Source organism: Camelus bactrianus, chromosome 4, assembly GCF_048773025.1.
Source record: "Camelus bactrianus isolate YW-2024 breed Bactrian camel chromosome 4, ASM4877302v1, whole genome shotgun sequence".
In the NCBI taxonomy this organism is placed as follows: Eukaryota; Metazoa; Chordata; class Mammalia; order Artiodactyla; family Camelidae; genus Camelus; species Camelus bactrianus.
The window spans coordinates 76,210,962-76,229,274 of NC_133542.1; the positions used below are offsets into that span (position 1 = coordinate 76,210,962).

The 18,313-nt window shown below is 62.5% G+C and overlaps 1 protein-coding gene and 1 long non-coding RNA gene across 7 annotated transcripts in view; both read right to left on the bottom strand.

The window, feature by feature from the left end:
- Window positions 1–18,248, bottom strand: part of VAV2 (vav guanine nucleotide exchange factor 2) — a 168,233-nt gene extending 149,985 nt beyond the window's left edge. For 4 of the 6 annotated variants that reach the window (XR_012506627.1, XR_012506626.1, XM_074362617.1 and 1 more), the window contains exon 1: window positions 17,473–18,248. Coding sequence is in view for 4 of the 6 variants with exons in the window: in XM_074362617.1 (XP_074218718.1) it covers window positions 17,473–17,676 (204 nt within the window). In the remaining 2 variants the exon portion in view is untranslated. The remainder of the gene's footprint in view (window positions 1–17,472) is intronic. The other 2 variants (XM_074362619.1, XM_074362618.1) reach the window with 2 other exon arrangements.
- Window positions 9,190–10,704, bottom strand: LOC141577518 (uncharacterized). The gene is made up of 3 exons (XR_012506631.1): window positions 10,574–10,704; window positions 9,856–9,948; window positions 9,190–9,320 (listed from the first exon to the last, which is right to left on the bottom strand). It is a non-coding gene; the product is annotated as an uncharacterized LOC141577518 (long non-coding RNA).
- Window positions 18,249–18,313: the final 65 nt, after the last annotated feature.

Here is an 18,313-nt window from a genome sequence, read left to right on the forward strand (position 1 = left end):
CATGAATTATTTACAGGAGAAAATACTTAATTCTTGCAGCAATGGTCCTTTGAGGGCTGCAAGGGTGAAGGGAATGTGGTAGGACCTGGGCTGCACACAGAGGGGTGGCTCCTTCCAGAAATGCATGGCAGACCCCCTCTGCGCAAACCCCAGGGGGACACGGACGAGCGGGGCTCCCTTCCCTCGAAACAGGAGTCATCAGGTCCCAGCACCCAGAGGCTCAGTGAAAATAGCATTTCTTCCCTGACTATTAATTAATGATTGATCAGGGACGCGAGCCCACAGCAGAGTCTGCAGCCGGGACTCACCGGAAGACCAGGAGACGCCACTGGTCAGAGCCGAGGGCGGGCGGGCAGGGGTGAGGCGCCCTGGGCGGGCCGGGAGAGCACAGCCCCCGCCTCGGTGGGGCAGGCTGCTAAGGGAGGGGTCCTGCCTCAGACGTGGCCTGGGAGACATGTCCAGTCACGGGAGCTGGCGTCACCCCTGTTCACGAGGGTGTACAAATGTCTCGTCTCCCTACGCGGGAGGCGCCTTCAGGTGCGCAGCACGACTTCACGTCTCAGCAGGAAGACTGCCCAACAGACTCGGACACAGCCTGATTGTAGGGCTCCAGGACAGGACTGCAGAGGTGTGGGGACGCGGGACAAGCAGGTTCCGCCGGCAGGCCCTGCCCAGTTCCATAACTAGAGTGGGGCGTGCACAGCTGAGCACAGGGCGTTCTCCTCCGGGTGTACACAGACCCGCCAGCCTGGAATACACGTGTACCGGCACCGCCCACACCAGGCCCGCGGAGGGGGAAGCGTGCTGCCGGGGGCGCCCCAGACACTCCAGGGTCCCCACCCACGGGGTCAGCCCGGGGCCCTGGATAACGCTGCATCTGTGCAGGCAGCCCTCAACGGGGACAGCCACAGACGACATCCAAACCTCCTGCTGCACGCAGCCTCCCGCCACATACCCTGGTGACCCTCAGAAACGGAGTGGGTGCCCAAGAGAGGACCTACTCCTCGCTGACACCTACGTGGAGTCAGGCAGAGGCCCCCGGAGCACCCTCTGACACCCCTGGGCTCACTCCTGGCTCAGGCACCACTCAAGCTCAGGCCTGGGAAGAGGAGGCCCCAGAGAGCTGGCTCACGTGTGGCCAGCACCCCGAAATCAAAAATCAAGCAGGCTGCGTTTACCCTCCACAGAACCAGCTGCGCGCTCGTTTCCTGATTAAACCTTTACTGGATCAATAGCAACAAAGCAGTCCCAAAGAAAGCCATCCGAGGCGATGCCCTTTTGAAGATAAACCACTCTTTCCATAGGCATAAACCACTTAGAAATAACACCCAAGTCTTCTGGGGTTTGAGGCGGCTTTGCTGGGTCTCTGCAAAGGCCATGGTGTCACCTGGAGACGAACCGCGCATGGGGGTCTGCAGGTCCCCGGAGAGCTGGGATCCAGCGTGCCCGCCCCTGGTTACGCCTTTATAACCTTTTGCAGAAACTATGGACTTTGAAGGCAAAGCTGGTAACACAATGAGAACGGAAGGACCAGGGGAGGAGGGGTCGGGAATCACGCCCCACACTAATCAGAGATATTTCTCTCAGTGGACTGGCTCTGCAAGGAGGGTGCAGAGGTGGGCACACCCCCCACAAAGTCCAGCCTGGACACGGCTGTGGTCAGCCACATGGAAACCGGAAAAGAAGCTGGAAGCTCAAAGCCAGACAGAGAGCACAGAGGGTGGGGCTGGAACGTCCCCCAACTCCCGTCAGGGCAGATCCCGGATGGGCCGCCCGGAGAGCCGGGCCTTCCCTGGGCTCTCGGCCAAAGCCAACCCCGAGGGCGGGGTCTGGGCTTTTCCCACCCTCCACACCCCTGCCCAAGCCCCACACCAGGGCGCCCTCTTCATCACCCCGTGTCCGATCCACGGTCAGCTCTGCACAGCCCTGGACCCCTGGTTTCTCTCCCTCCCCCAACCCTGCATCCCCCACCAGGGCAGGCCCGATCAGCTTTCCTGCGGGGGTGACCACATCCGCCTCCTCCCCAACGTCCCGGCCTCTAGACCTGCCCTCCAATCCACTCCCAGCACTGCAGCCACAGCAGAAGTTTCTGAAGCCAAATCCAGGCACATCGTGTTCTCTCCAACTCCTTCCAGGACTCCCTGGCACCCAGGATGAAGCCACCCACCCAAGAGCCACACCCTGCCTCCTTCAAGGCAGTGGCTCCAAGACCCTGTCACTTCCCCTCGAGATGACTGCTGCTCCCATGGTCCTGTCCCCTCAACCCCACTCTCCCCTGAGACTCTGGACCCCTTGAAGGAGATGCCAAGTCTCACTCATCTCTCCCTCACCCTGAGGGCCAATCTCTCACAGGTTCAATAAATGTTCGCTAAGAGCTAGGAGGCCCAGGTGACCTGTGGCAGTTGCAGGAAGAGCTGGTGAAATCCAGGAGGACTCCCTGGAAGAGGCGACAGATCTGGCAGATCTTAAAGGAAGAGAGATCTCCAACAGGTAGTTGGGAAGGAAGGGCCTCGAGAAAAGGCGCAGCCCCCTCCCCCAAGAATCAAACTACAAGTGAAGTGACCACTGTTCACAGAAAGGCCTGGGGCCAGGTGTTCTCCAGCCAGAGCCCAGCTGTGCCCTGGCACGGTCCCACTGCACCACACAGGGACTCAAACAGAAACCAGTGCCTGCTGGGTCCCAAAAGTGAATTTCACAAAGAGCAGAGTTTCCAAAGGGGAGAATAGGAAAGCACTCACGATCCAGTGCCCACGAGGAGCCGGGGACTGGGACCCGCACAAGGCCCAAGGCCCCAGGGACCTCACACATCACACAGCAGCCCATCTGAAAGATGAGCCAAGTGACTTGGGCGGGGGGTGACTAAGACGCTGCCTAGGGGCTCACTGGCCACTTCAGCCACGGAGCAGATCTGAGGCTGAAGCCTGGCCTAGCTCCTACCACCCCGACAGGGACCCACCCTTCCCTCCCTGAAGGAGGAAACAGCGCAAGGACAGCCTAGGCTTAAAAGTCCCTCGGGCACGTGCAGGCTGCAGGACCAGGCAGCCTCTCCCCGGGCCCCGGCCACGGCCAAGTCCGCACATCAGCGGCGAGGCTGGTGCCTCCCGGTCCTGGAGGCCCACTGCCAACCTCTGGCCGGGCCACGAACAAGGATGCTCCTGCGGTCCTCAGGGACCCTAGGGGATGGGGTACAAACGCTCCAGCCCCCCACACCCTGTCACAGTGGCCTCAGGTGCCAAAGGCACCTGCAGGCTGGCGGATCTGGCCGCGAGTCCGAGCCCCTGCAGCGAACACGCTGCCTCCCAGGCGCTCTTGTCTGCGTCTGCGGCTCTGCCCGCCTGAGCCCGGCAGGCTGACAGATGTTTCATTTAAGCAGCTAAATTACCGCAAATACACCCAAAGAGATGACAGGCCCATTTCTCCTAAGGTTTATTTGCATGAGGAGGGAGTGGTGTATGAAAATTCTATCTTCCCCCTTTTTGAGGAAAAAAACTTTATTATGCACATGAGTTAAGAGAGTGGGTGACAGCGGAGGAATTACCAATGGGAGCGTTGACACAGGGATAAACCTCACGTCTCAGAGGCCCACCAGCACCCTGCGGAGGCCACAGGTGCACAGGAGGCCTCGGGACTCCCACCTCCATCTCCCACAGGTAGACTCAGACAAGGACCTGTGCTTTCAGAGCCTCGGTTTCCATAGCTGCCAAATAGTCGATGACTCCTGTCCCTCCAGGGGCTGCCCTTTGCTGGGGACTGACCCACAGCTAAGCGCCTCCAGTCTCGTGACTAATTAGGACCATTTCAGCATCACCAGGTGGCCCTGGGAGCAGCCCAGAGCAGGCACAGCGAGACAGGCGACCCCATCATGACCAAGGAACGTCAGAGAGGGCTGAGCGCTCCCGCACGAGAAACCGTCCTGGCCAGATCCACTGCCCACCGCCACTGAGAGGCAGCCCAGGTGCCGGCCTGCAGTCCCCAAGCCACCAGATGGCAAAGCAGAAGAGAGGCTGAGGGCCAGAGCCCCTCCGCTGGGCAAGGCGAGACGGAGCCATGTCACTCCGGCCTCCTTCCCGGGCTGAGCACTTCCCACCACCAGCAGGAGGCCCAGACAGGAGGAGGGGGCAGGATGGGGCCCCAGAGCGGGTCCAGGGTTCCCAGCAGCAGGAACGCACTGCTCAGCGGCCACCTGCACCACCTGTTTCCTGACCCACAGTGGGGATGCGGCCATGGGGATGCGGCCAGGGCTCCCCGCAAGCAGGGAGGACGGAGGGGCAGAGCCCTGTGGGCAAAACCCCTTGGCCGCTTGAAGGAAAGTGGGTGTGAGCTCTGAGCCCATCCAGAGGTGGCTGGCAGCGTCCAGATGCACCAGGGCCGGAGACAGACACAGAGAGGGCACCGCGCAGACGGCAGGCCGAGCCTGGCCTCCCGACCCCAACGCCCACTCGGATCTGTTCACACGTGCACCTCGCCCCAGAAATGCGATGCCTCAGTCCTGGGGAACACAGCTGCACAGTCCATGCAGAGCTCAGCCAGACGGCAAACACACATCTCCCACACACACACACAGAGACATACACACAGAGGCACAGACACACACAGACACAGAGACATACACACAGAGGCACAGACACACACAGACACAGACATACACACAGAGGCACAGACACACACAGACACACACACATACACAGACACATACACACACACACACACACACACACACACAGACGCGCGCACACACACCCCGGGGCTGCGTGGGAGGCGATGTGAAAGCCTGGATTTACTGACTCAGTCCTTCACTCCAGACAAAGCCGGTGTCCCCCACGGCCCACCCCTCAGCTCCAGCCCAGGAAAGACTCAGGAAGCACACTGCCCGCACATGACCCTGGGATGGGACGTCCCCAGGGGTCCCGGCCCAGCCTCCCTGCAGGGCGGGGAGACTCCGGGAACCTCGCACCATCAGCCAACGCGAGGAAGCCGAGATGCTCCCAGACACCTCAGAAAACACACGTCCGCCCTGGAAGCAGGCACTGCATCCACAGGCTGCTTCCTGGGGCAACCACAGCTCCCAGGCGGCTGGCCTGACATGGGGCGCCGTGTGACAACGCCCCTCCTTAAGACGTGGTCAAGGACAGGGGACCGCGGGGTCAGAGGCAGGGCAGCTTCCACAGAGCGAGTCCACGCGCACATATCTCCTGCATCCCCTCTAGACGCCCCGACGGCGGGTGGCCCTGCAGGGACTGTAGAAGCCCAGGGCCATCCTCCCTCCCGCCCCCAGAGGACCTACAGCAGACATGATGGCCCCATTTTACAGGTGGGGCAACTGAGAAACAAGCACGAAGCCAGTGGCCCGAGAGCTCCGGTGCTCCCTGGACCCGCCTTCCCTCCTCACTACAGGGAGGCACGAGGGCACCGGGGACTCGGACAAGTCCCTGCTCTCAGCAGCCACAGACCCCGCCCGCCTCCCCAGCGCTGCCCTCCACGCAGAGGCTGCCGCCCGCCCAGGATGCAGGAGCGGAGGCAGAAACGCCCAGCCCCACCCCGGGCCGCGCCCCTGGGCGGGCAGTCTCCCCCCCACCCCCGCACTCAGCCCCCCCCCCGGCGGGAACCTGCTGGGCCGGCCCCTCCCGACGGCAGCCCGCGCCACCCGGAGCCGCCAGGGCAGCCGCGCAGGCCCCACGCCACCAGGCACTGCCGGCGGCACTTCTAGGGCCTGCGGAAGAGTCTGAGCTGGAAGACGACATCTAAACACTCACGTATCTAAGTACGCTCTTTGTGTGTTTGCCTGTACACCGACATGGTCACCAAACGTGACTTAGCGTCCCCTAAGGAGGAAGACGCCCTCACGGGGAAGGTGCCCTGTGCCCGCGGGCGCCGCCTGGCAGGCACCTGCTGCGGCTCCTCCCTCAGGCCCCCCGCCAACCCTTCGAGGGCAGCGCTACTCCCGTCACTGTGCTGAAGTACACCTGACATAAACCTGAGCACGTTCACAGCGCTGTGCAGGCGCCAACCCACCTGGTCCCGGAACCTCCACCACCCCGTTAGCAGACACCCCACCCCCTCCTCCGCCAGCCCCGGACAGCCGCCAGGACCGCCCCCATCTCCTCTCCGTCCCCACGGATCCGTCCCTTCTGGGCGTTTCCACGTAAGTGGAGTCACGCGACGCCCGTCCTCCTGCGCCGGCTGCTTCCACCCAGCACGCTCCCGAGGCCCGACCACGCTGCAGCGTCAGGGCTGCGCTCCGAGTGGCTGGGTGACACCCCGCTGCCTGGACGGGGCGCACGCCGCTTGTCCCCTCGCCCGCTGAGGAGGACACCGCTTTCACCCCCGTCCTACAGAGGACGGGACCGAGGCCCCGCCACGGGCAGACTCGGCGGCCACGGCGGTCAGCGGCAAAGCCAGGCCTCCAGCTCTGGGCCCCAGACACACCGACTGTGCCCAGACACCACGAGAGGCGGCGGCGGCCGGCCCCTCCACAGCCGGGAGCACAGAGGCCCAGAGGTCAGGGGGACGCGGCCGGAGGGGCTGGGGAGCCCACGCGCCCGTCTCCGGGCCCCGCCTCCTGCCTTCTCCCTCTGGGCCCTGCAGCTGGGGAGGGGCGTGGATAAAGCCACCTCAGGAGGAGAGAGCCTGCCCCCTCCCCGGCACCCAGACGGGCGCTCAGAACCCGTGAGTCACCATCGTCTGAGGACAGAAACAGCTCGGATCTGAAAGGTCCCTGGTCTCACCAAAAGGACTGCCGGGGGTCTCTGAGGTAAGCTGGGCGCTGGGGAGGAAAACACAGATGCCCGGTGTCCGGGGCGGAGGAGTAAATTAAGAGTTGGGGGAGATCGGGGGCAAGAGAGGGAGCGTCTCAGGGTGTGGCTGTCATGAGCGTGAGGCTCTAGAACCTTCCACCACCCCAGGGGGACCTGGACACAGGGCGTGAACGGATGAACCCTCCCCAGCTGTCCTGCGTGCCCAGGACACGTGGCAACAGTCCCAAGAACCTGACACCCTGGATGCAGCTGATAGATGAGCAGTCCGTGCTGCATCCATGACCTCTGTCCTCCCAGGAGGGACACCCAGGCCCAGGAGCAGAGGCCCGCCCCTCTCACCGGGCCACACCTTCAGGGACACTCCCGCCAACCAGAGCCAGTTCCCAGGGGAGGAGATCAAAACGTGGGCCTTGGGAGTCAGGTGGGAGGAAGGCAGGCAAGTCCAGGCCCAGCCTCTCGTGACGGCATGGCCCTGGCAGGCGGGGCTGCACTGGCCCCTCTCCCTGGGGTTGGGGTCATCCACGCGCTCAGCACGGTGCCTGCACCACCACCCCCGAAGGCATCCTACGTTGGTGAGACAAACGTGACAATCAAGCAAGCGTGGTGGAAACTGGAAGTGTGGACGGTACGTCTGGGGAGAGGCCGGGCAGAGGCAGGGCTCGGTGGGACCAGGAGGCGCACGGAACAGAGAAATATTCGGAACCCAAACCCGCCCACCTGCAAGATGGCTCCGTCTGGGCCTGTGACAGCCCCAACCCCCACCCCGCACCCGACTCTACCACCCGCCACATCCCGGGAGACACCTCTCCTGCTGCAGCCGCCAAAGCCCCGAGCAGAGCGGACGAGCTGGTCAGGAGGCGGTGAGCAGCACCTTACCAAGTCCTCTGACCAGCACCCCCGCCCCACACAGAGGACAACCGGGCCCTGGGGGACTTGGGGGTGGACCCCATCCCTGGAAAGACCCAGAGGAGAAGCAGCCCCTGGAGGGACGGGAGGCCGGGGGCCAGCAGCCATGATCCCTGCCCGCCTGGACCAGCGCTCGCCAGACACTCCATGCACACGCTGCCTTTAAAACCAAAAGCACGAAACAAAACAAACCCATAGAAGCATTTGTGGCCTACAGTTTACGCTGGCTCAGGGGCACAAGGAGTTGGTGTTAAAAATAATTACTTTAATCCTTATATAAACGTTACAAAAACTGCAGATGAAACCCGCAGAACAGAAGCACTGTGCGTTTTTAGCAGCACTCAGGCCTCCGAACCCACGCTGCCAGGTGGGGAGCCTCGCCTGGGGACCCCCAATCCCAGCTGGCAGTTCGGGCGCCCACTGCCCAGCCCAGCCTCCCTCTGCAGCCACATGTCTGTTATTCTTGTTTATCTTTTGGATCCGGAAACCAGAACAGTCAGGGCAGCTGCAGGATGCTGACCAGAGGGCCCCCGATGGCGGAGAGCTACAGGGGGACCAAGAACGTGGCCCGAGCTCGGCCCGGCTGAGCGCGAAGCTTCCAGGGCTGAGCGCGAAGCTTCCAGGGCTGAGCGGGGCAGGGGCTTGTCCCTCCCAAGCGTGGTGTCCAGTGTGGAAGCAGGTCTGCGGGTCCTGCGGCGTCCACCCCCCACCCCGCCCTGACCTCTCCCCCGTCAGGCTCCAGAGCACGAGGTAGGGGAGGGGCCTTTACAGGGAGAGGCAGACCCCCACCCCTCCTTCCAGGCTCCAAAGGGCCGGACACCCAGAGTGAGGCCAGCCGTGGAGGGAGAGGATCCCGGTGCGGTGAGGGGGGGCACCATCCACTGAGCACGTATCACCTCCAGACACTGGGCTGAGAGCTTTGGGTCCTCTGCTCTCAGCCAAACCCCACGAGGTGGCTGTCAAAACCCCCTTTACAGCAGAGGCAATGGGGCCTGAGGTGGGGGCAGGGGGTCACACAGCGAGGAAGTGGAGACCAGGATTTGAATCCATGTCCCAGAGGGTCCAGTGCTCCACCTGTCCCCACCCCAGGGATGAGTCAGCGGTCACCCCACTGCCTGGGGCGCACAGGCCAGGCGCAAGGTGAGAAAACGGGTCCCTGGGGGGGGCTGCCCCCAGACAGCTCCACCAGAGTGGGCGGCCCAGGGTCCCCAGGTGCATGGAGGGAGGAGCAGACAGCGGGCAGCCATACAGAACTGGACGAAGGATGTGGATGGGGCAGGCAGAAACACGAAAGCCACACTCTGTAGGCAGAGACTTGAAGCACAGAGGCATAGCCGCTCACACGGCAGAGCTGGCCTGGCCAGGGGGCTGTGTCTTGGGCACACGAGGACCCCGCCCAGAGACCACCCCTTCTGGCAGCGCCCCCTCATGATAGTCACTCCAGGCCATGTGCCCGTTCCAGCTCAGAGCAGGCAGGAAGCACGCTGGCAGAGAGGCCCCCAGCACCTCCTCCAGGAAGCCTGCCTCAGCTTCCTGAGTGGCAGCCCCCAGCCTCCTGCCTGCTGCCTTTCTCTGCATCTCTCTTTCTTCACGAATCCTTTATTCTGTCTCCCTCCCCTCAGAAGGACACGGTTCTCTCTTCTGCCTTCTGCCGGATGCCTGGGGGTGGATGTTCGGTGAATGGGACTTGAGTAATGCCAGAGTGACACTCTCCCAGTCACCTGGGAGCAAGTGAGGGGACCCCCCCCCGGAAGCTACACGGCCAGAAGGCAGAGCCGGCCAGCCCCAGGCCATCTCTGGCTCCAGGCCCTGCGTGGTCCCCGAGACTCCTCGTCCGCAGAGGCCCGTGCAAGGGTTGGTTTTCCGGTGGAATGAAGAGCGAAGTGAAGGGTCCTCCAGGGACTGAGGGACACGGGCAAGTTGTTGAGGCCTCGGCCCCCACGCAGCTGTGCGACCTCAGGACGGCCTGTCACCTCTCTGTTAACCCGGGCACAGCCTCACAGGGTCTCACAGGGTCACCCGAGGCCTGGGGGAGGTGCTATGGCTAGGCAGCCAGAGAACAAAGTTTCCCAGGACAGGGAGCGGCCAGGCAGCAGCCATCTGCCTGGGGGGCAGAGTGGGAACCCCCCACCCCAGCCTCTGCCCCCATAGAGCTCATCTCTGCAGCAACCACCCATTTCCAACCCTTAGTTACCTAACGGCATCCAGTTTTCAACACCAGCTCAAGTGCCACCTCCTCCATGAAGCCCTCCAGTCTCCCTGGCCCCAGGGATCCAAGCTTCTGCACCTGCTGAGGACCAGCACCACCTCAAAGGACATGACAGCAAGTCCTGCCCCCTCCAACCCCAGACTCCCTCGGAAGGAAACAGCAGAGGATGTGAGACCCCTTTTGGCAGGTGTTCCCCCATCACCCTCAGAGGAAATGGCAGGGCTGCCATCCCCCAACCCTGGGCCCTCCACCCCTCAGCCAAGGATCCTCCATCCATCTCCTCCCCCACCCCCACCCCCCACCGCCTGGGGTGGAAGGGTAAATTAAGAGAGGGAGGGGCAGAGCCGGGGCCCTGGCAGTCCACCCTCCAGGCTCTGCTGCGGCTGGGCCCCCAGAGGCAACGCGAAGCCAGGTGGACAGTGGAGGGGAGGGAAGGCAGCTGGCCCAGGAGGCAGCGGGGAGTTAGGACCAGTGTCCAGCCGTGGGGAGCAAGCCAGGCCCCTGGGCATGGGGAGGGGGCACGTGCTCTGAGACTGACCCGGCCTGGTTGGAGGCAGGCTCTTACTTTCTCTCTAAGCTCCCCCAACAGCCTGCGAGAGCCCCCTTCCAGATGGGGAGATGGGGGCTCAGCCAGGCCAGTGACCTGTCATCACTGGATCCTCGCCACAACGTAGCGCTGCCCTGCAGCCGTCAGGCAGCGCACCTCGCTCACTACATGCTGGAGGACCTGTCCTCGGCCAGCGCCGCTCCAGACGTGAGGGGCCTCAGCCTCCCCGGCGGAGAAGTGGGGCTGAGAGCAAAGCCCCAGCCACACGCGCTCCGCGACGCGAGGAGGTCGCCCAGGCAGCGCTCAGCACACTTCCTGGCACAAGATCAGCAGTGGAAAAGCTTTGTTCTATGGAACACTTCCTGTGTGAGCAGCCGACGCCAAGGGCTCTGGACACAAAAGGAGACACGACCGTGATTCATGCAAACTGTGATGGGAGCCGGGAGGGGGCAGCCTGGAGGACGCGGCCACCTTCGCCGGCCCCGGAAAGGGCTCTAAGCAGACGGGGAGCAGCGGCCTGGCTCCATGCCTGGTTTTGTACAGCCTACAGACCTTAGTAGAAAGGTTTTTAGGATTTCATGGCAGGGGAGGGAGAATAGGATTTCATAACACACGAAAAGTATATGAAATTCAAATTTCATTCTCCAGAAATAAATGTTATCGGTCACAGCCACACACTCGTTTACAGATCATCCACAGCTGCCCTCGCACTGTGAGGGCAGAGGTGAGTTCTTGCGACAGAGACCGTCTGGCCCACAGGGCCAGAAATATTGACTGCCTGGCCCCCGACATAAAACGTTTGCCAACAGCTGCTCTGGGAGGGGGTGGCTGTGGCCGGCTGGGTGCCAAAGGAGAAGGAGCTGGATTCAAGGCGGGCAGTCAGAGAGGAGGGCCACCTGGTAGGGCCCCAGTCCCAGAGCTGCAGGGCATCAGCCTAAACCAGGGCACCCCACGCCGGCCCCGGCAGCACCGTCTTCTGGGAAGCCACAGCCACAGACATGGCCTGGGCACAGGAACAGGAGGCAGGGGCCGGAGGACACCATGCTGCCAAGGAGGGGACATCCTCGGTCGCCAGGACCTCGTGGGGGCTGAAATGAGGCACCAGGGCGGGGGCACCTTGTGGCTACCCACCTCTGTCAGCTGAGCCCCCATGACCCCACCCCAAGCCCCAAGACACATCATTTCCGGGGCTCAGAGCAGAGGAGGTTGGTCCCCCAAGATGGCCTCCCCAGCCAACACACAGCATTCTTTTTGGTTTGACCCCAGCGGCCCACACCAAAGCCAGATCTTCATAATCAGCGCACACGGCACAAACAGGTCACGTGCCACCAACACCAGCTTGTGCCCTCCCACAACCTGCGCAGGTGACACGCACCAGCCTTTCCTGCTGACTCCAGACCCCAGCCTCAAACCCTGCCCCACACAGCCCTGCAAGTGCCCCTCTGGTCAGCAGGTCAGTGCTAAACACCAGGCTCCAGGTCCACCGGCCTCCACTCCCCCCTCCCCTCCCCTCCCCCTCCCCACCCCCTCCCCCACGCCCTCCCCCTGCTGCACACACTGGGGGCCACAAACTCTGCCACCTGGAAATGCTAATGTTCGGGAAATCAGTGTTTCTCAAGCTTCTTGTCATTACCCTCCCCCTTAGGAGCCTTTCCAGGCACTTGTCCTAACTGCCCTCCCCACATGAAATTTTAATACCACAAGATGTACTGTGTATCTGTTTTGTTCCCTCTGCACATCTGTGTTTGATACTTAAAGAGAACGTGATTTCTTCACCTCAGCAGATCTGATTCCCAGCCCGCTGGGCACGGGTGAAATAAAATATATTATGAGAATTAACGAGACACATTTCTTTTTACTTTTTAAACATGACCCCCAGAAATTTTAAAAGACAGATGCAGTCACACATTTCTACTTGGCAGCGCTAAAGAGACAGAAAACAAATACACATGTGAACGTGTGCAGCCCTATGTGTGCACGCAGACACACACACGCCTGTGTTTACTCAGATGCACACACGGCCCTGGTCTGACTGCTGAGAGCGTCTGGAGGTGCGGACACCCCAGCAGCAGGTGTACCTGCGCCCGGATCTCGGCTTCTACATACGCCTCTGCCCTGCGGAGCCAGCTCCTTAAACACACGCCTGCGTCCTGAGCTTGGACAAGATAAGATACAAGAGGAGCTTAGATGTCTTGTGCCCCGAAAGAGACAATGCTCCAAAAATGATGGGAGGCTCAAGAAGACATATGGAAGCCAGCTTTAAGCAATTCCCACTAGTCACACCTGAGCCGATCTGGGCATCAAAATAAACAGTGACAAACACAGATAATACTCCGCGGAGTAAGACGAGAAACCGTCAACCAAAGTGGTGGAGAGAGAGAGAAAAGAAAGGAAAAGAAAAAGCGAAGAAAGCAGAAGGTGGGACTAGACCCCGAAGCTGTCTCAAAGTTCCTTCCTGGGAATATTTGTGACCTCCGAGGGGGGACAGAGGGCCTTCACGGTGGAGACCCCGGCAAACACTGCCTTCATCAGGTGATCAAAGCCAACACCCCCAGCAAGGGGACACTTGGAAACCACGTGCCACCTTGCTAGACAGGATGTCAGGACAAGGCAGCATCGTGGCTGCCCCGACCCCTACGGGTGCAAAGCCTGAATCCAACCCGAGGAGGTGGCAAATAAACCCAAAAGGAGGGACATTCTGCAAATAAACCCAGGGAAGGTTCTGCCTGGAACCTTCAAAAGCAACAAGGTTGGGAAAATCAAAGACAGGCTGAGGGGTGGCCCAGCCCTCAGGTTGACCCTTTGCTGAAAGGGGCATTTGTGGACACATGGGTCTTCTGGGCTCAGGTGGCTGCACTGTGGTTGTGGAGGGGACCCTCATCTGTAGGAAGCACACAGAAACACTCGGGGATACAGGGCACCGAGTCACCAACTTCCTCTCAAGTGTGTCAGGGTATTTTCAAAATTAAAAAGAAATCAGACTCAAAAAGAAGGAAAGAAACAGCTTCCTTGTTTCCGCTAGAATCGGCCCCTCACACCCCGCGGCCTCAGGAACTGTGTCCTGCCTGCATTCTGGACACTCTCTGGACACCTGAAGGCCATGTCTTCGTCCACGGGCACCTTGTCAACCCACTGTGTGTCCTGCTCACCCGGAGGCGTCTCGGAGCAGGGACTGGACCCCTGCCTGGCAGCCAGGGGCCCAGTGACCATTCCTCGAAGGAAGGACCAGAGCGACAAAGGAGCAGAGGCCCGGCTTTGCAGGACCCAGGAAGGAAGCCTGGGGAGGGCTCACCCCGGTTTGGAGGCGGAGGGCCACCACACACGGATGCCGGCATCCCCCACTCGGAAGCTCTCCAGCTCCTGGGTTTTGGAGAGTGAGCAGCAAGGGTGTGGCTCCCAAACGATGTGGGTTTTACTAAAGCAAAGTGTGGAAAGGAAGAGTTAGAGGTACATACCATGCACATGGCATGGGGAGGCAAGGGCCAGGCTCGCAACGCAGCAGGGGGGGAAGAGAGTGAAATCAGAGGCGGCTTCCTGGAGGAAGGGCCAATAGACTGGCTCCTCCGGGAAGATCCAGGGCAAAAGGAGAGGAAGTCTTCCAGCAAGGGCACAGCACACGATGGACACTGATGGAAAAGGTGTGGGGGCGGAGGGGGCAGGCTGGAGCGTCAGACACGAGGCAGGGACGGGAAGGACTGGAGGCTGGAGGTGTGGGCAGTGGGAAACCCTGGCGGGCTCGGGTCCCAAACAGATGGGGTCCCCAGTCTGTTCTACGGGGAGAAGGCCTGCCGGGTGGTGCGGTCAAGAGTCTGGGCGGCGGTGCCTCAAAGGTTCAAACGCAGGGGCTGTCTGCTGGCATCAGCAAACTCAGGACCTCATAACTGAAGCTGCTCCAGGCACACACGCTCTCTTATTAAGATCAGCAGATTGTGGCCATGCCTAATTAGTGTAATTAAACCCAAGGTGGCTTCTAGGCATTTTGGATATAAAAAAACTAAAAATAAAGCATACCCTGCTGGCTCCGGAAGGACACGACAAAGGGGCAACTTGCATCCATCCCTGAACACCTACCAGTACCTGGCTCTGTATACAGCAGACACTCAGTAAGTGCACACTGCTATTATGCCCCTTTAGGGCCAATAACCCACCTGAGGTCAACTCAGACGGAAGGGGGACTCGAAATGCTGTCCTCTAAAAACAGGATGTCACCAGAAGAAGCCAGTGTGGCACTCTGGAGCGAGGGGCTATGTGGCAGGCATTTGAGCTGACGGGCCCATGGACAGGCACCCCATGACAGCAGGGAGGGGGACAGGCCCTGCCCACTCGCCAGCAAAGTGTCCAGATTCCCCACAGGAAACAGGCACGCACTCCCCCCCCCATCCATCCCACGGAAACAGACACACCACGAACCACCTGAGAAGGAGGCCGGGCATCCAGCAGGGCCCGCCCAACATCGGAGGCGAAGCTTGTGGAATCACAATCTGCCTAAACCGTCCTAGCAGGGAGACCTAAGTTCACGCGCTAGTTTTACCTCTTACTATCTGTGTGACCTGGGGAAGTCACTCGACCTCTCTGAGCTGCAGTCTCATTTATGAAGCAGGGGTGGCATGCCCCTCCCCAGATCGTGCCCAGCCTAGGGCGGGATGGGTGAGAAAGGGCAGCCACGACTGTTCTGGTGATGCAACCACCGGGGACCAAGAGGACCACGTCCTTTCCGTCCCCCACCTAGGGAAGATAAGCCCCCCAGAGAGCAAAGAGCAGCCACACAGAGAGCCCACCGGGTTCCTCTTCCAAGCCCTGCACGGCCACACGTGGTAGGAACAATGGTTTCATTCATTGTGAGGACACAGATGGGGCCACCCAGCTCACTGCCTGACCTGGCGGACACAGGTTTACGGAGCACCCACAGTCATCCCTGTGCCAGCAACCAACACACAGAGATCCATGTGACCAGCCCCACCCTCCACATGACAACAGACAAGCTGAGGTCAGGAAGACGAGCCCTCGGCGGTAACTGCCAGTGTCCAGGCGCCCCTCTGAAAACTGCTGATGTCCCCTCAGCGCGGCATTAAGGCCCTTCTCTGACTTTGCTCACCAAATCCTCCCAACATGGCTATAATGTGGCCACTAGTTCAGCCCCCATTACATACATAGATGGCGAAACTGAGGCCCCAAAGGTTGTCACTACGGGGGAGGTGACAGCGCCAGGTGCCAGTAAGAGCACGTGGCCATGAAGGCACAGACACTCGCCCATCTGGTTCTCCTCCCCAGCCCCCCTCAACACCACTTCACCCAGCCTGGGGCAGGGGTGCTGGACAGGACTTTGCCGGTTTCAGTGTTGCTGGCCCGAGGGTGGCTCCAGGGACCCCAGGAAGACTGCGCTTCCAGCGCAGGGGCTGAGCCAAGCTATATGCCACAGCCAGCACCCCTTCCTCCCCGATCCTGCCCAAATCCAGCGGACCCACCCACCCCGGGCTGGGCCCTGGGCCCCAACCTCTCTGCCAGTCAGTCGGGAACCTCCAGGAGCCAGCAAGCCTGGGCAGCCCCTGCAGTTCACAGCCAGAGGCTGACACGCCCGCGCAAGGCCCAGCTTTGCCCTCAGCGGCTCTTCTTCCCCTCGGTTCCTCCAGCCACCAAGTGGGGCAAGTCCTTCCCAGCCCCCAGGGACCGCGGGTGACGGCAGAGGAGAGGACTGGATCTGTGAAAGCATTCTGCAGCCAGGACAGCTGGCCCCAGGACCTCGGGCTACTTAGCACTGAGTGTGCCCAAAGACGGCACTGGCTTCAGGGGAGCCTGAGGACCAGAAGGCAGGTCAGTGCGGCCAGGGCTCCCTCACCGGGCCACCCGCCTCCGTGGTGCTGGGGTATCACTACAGAGTGGGAAGGCAGCCCCTTCCCCTCCCCAGGACTTTTCTTTGCCAGCAGCCACCCTCCATCTTCCCTGGAGTGGAGGGGGGTGCCCCCATCTCCTTGGAAACACGATCACAGCCAAAGGGCAGAGGCCATGCAGCCCAGCCTGGAAAAGCAGTGACTCACTCCATCCCTCCCTCCCCCAGCCCATTTTCCGATGTCATGCTTGTGAATGGCCGTTGTCCACTCAGACTTGCCGAGGGTCACAGAAGAAGGGGCTGCGGGGCTAGCAGGAAGGTGGCTCCTGAGGAACACAGGCCAGACCTCCGGTGGCCCCCTGGTCCCCTTGGGCACCTAGGGCCCTTTCAAAGGTGCTGGGATGGGGGTTGCACGGCTGGGGAGAGTAGGACAGGAGATTCTATTCTGCTTAAGTCTTAACCAAGTTCCCTTTAAGGGGCCAAGAAAGGCAGCTCCTGCCGGCCAAGGAGACATCTTCCTGCCTGCCCGCAGCCACATGCGCCTCAACCGCGACAAAGACCACACTTGAGGAAGCAAAGGCGCTCCCGATGCCAGTAAGTTTGCGACCCTAAGGATCTGGTGCTGCTTGCATCACCCCCACCTCAGGGTTCAGGAGGACGCAGAGGCCAGCAAGGGGGTCGGCACCCCCAGCCCACCAGCTCCCTCAACCGCCAGGGCTCCCAGCTCCCAGCCCTGCCCGGCCGGGCCCCTCCCGCTGCGCCCCGAGCCCAGCGGCCCGCTCCTTCGTCCTCCGGGGCATCCAGCCACCAGTCGCGAAGCTGGGGTATGCCACGCCTGTCGAGGCCACCGGCCCGGTGGGATTTCCGAGGTCGAAAGGAACCCTCACTGGGTCCTGGCGCCAGGGCCTGGGAGACGGGGAGGCGGTGGTAAGCACACCGCCAGGGTTTCCCTCACTCCGGGAGGCGCAGCCCCAGTCCCGGGCGCTCCCAGGCAGTGCCCGCAGGCAGAGATGCGCGCCCCAGGTTTGGGGGACTTTGGCCAACTTCGTGCCTCCCGGGTTCGCCCCTCGGAGGAGCGGGCTCAGAGGCCTGGGACGCGCCCCCTCTCCGCTCCCGGTCCCCCCGCCTGCAGACGTCCCTGAGCAGCCGCTCCGACCAAGGTCCCGGGACCGCCTGGCGGCGCCAACACCCGCGGACCAGGGCCCCTCTGGCGCGCCCAGACCCTCACCTGGGACATCTGCGGCCGGAAGTTGATGTCCTTGAGATCAATGGAGCCGGGGGAGAGGTTGTGTAGCAGCTGGCACAGGAGGACGCCGTCGCGCAGCGCCTGTGCCAGGTCGAAGACCACGGCCGAGGGCCACACGACCCGGTGGTTGGGCGGCAGGACCTTGCAATCGATAAGCCAGCGGCCACATTGCCGCCACTGCTCCATGGCGCCCGCAGCGCCCGCCCGCCCGCTGCGTGCTGGGCCGACAGGCTCAGGGCAGCGCTCTGGCCAAAGTGCGGCGGCCGCGGGGCATACCGCCCGCCCGCGCGGGGCTCGGCGGCCGGGGCGGGGCTTCGCGCTGGCGGCCCCGGGTCCCCGCTGCGCCGCCGCGCGTCCCCTCCTCTTCCTCCTCCTCCGGCTCCTCGCGGGCCGCCGCTCCCGCCCACGTGCGGTCGTGGGGCGGGCGCAGGGCAGCGCGCTGGATCCCCCCCCTTCACACACCCAAGTCCCCCCGGGACCCGGACCGGGCTCCGTGCAGCCCGCCTCCGCAGCGCCCCACGATCCGCCCTGCCGGGCGCCGCATTCTTAGCTCGGGGCGCCCGGAGGCCGCCGCAGCTTCTGCCCCGCCCGAGACAAAGGCCCGGCGGGTCGCTCGCTCCGCGCGTCCGGGGCCTGGGCCGCCCTCGCCGCCACCGCTTTGTTCGCCCTGCCTTCGGGCTCAGCGCTCGGCGCCCAGCGCTCCGATTCCGCGGCTCGGCGGCTCCAGGGCTCGGGGGGGGCGCGGGGGCGCGGCCACGGGCGGGGTGGGGGCGGGGCCGGCGCGCGCGCCTGGCCCCGCCCCCGCCCCCCCACTTCCTGCCCC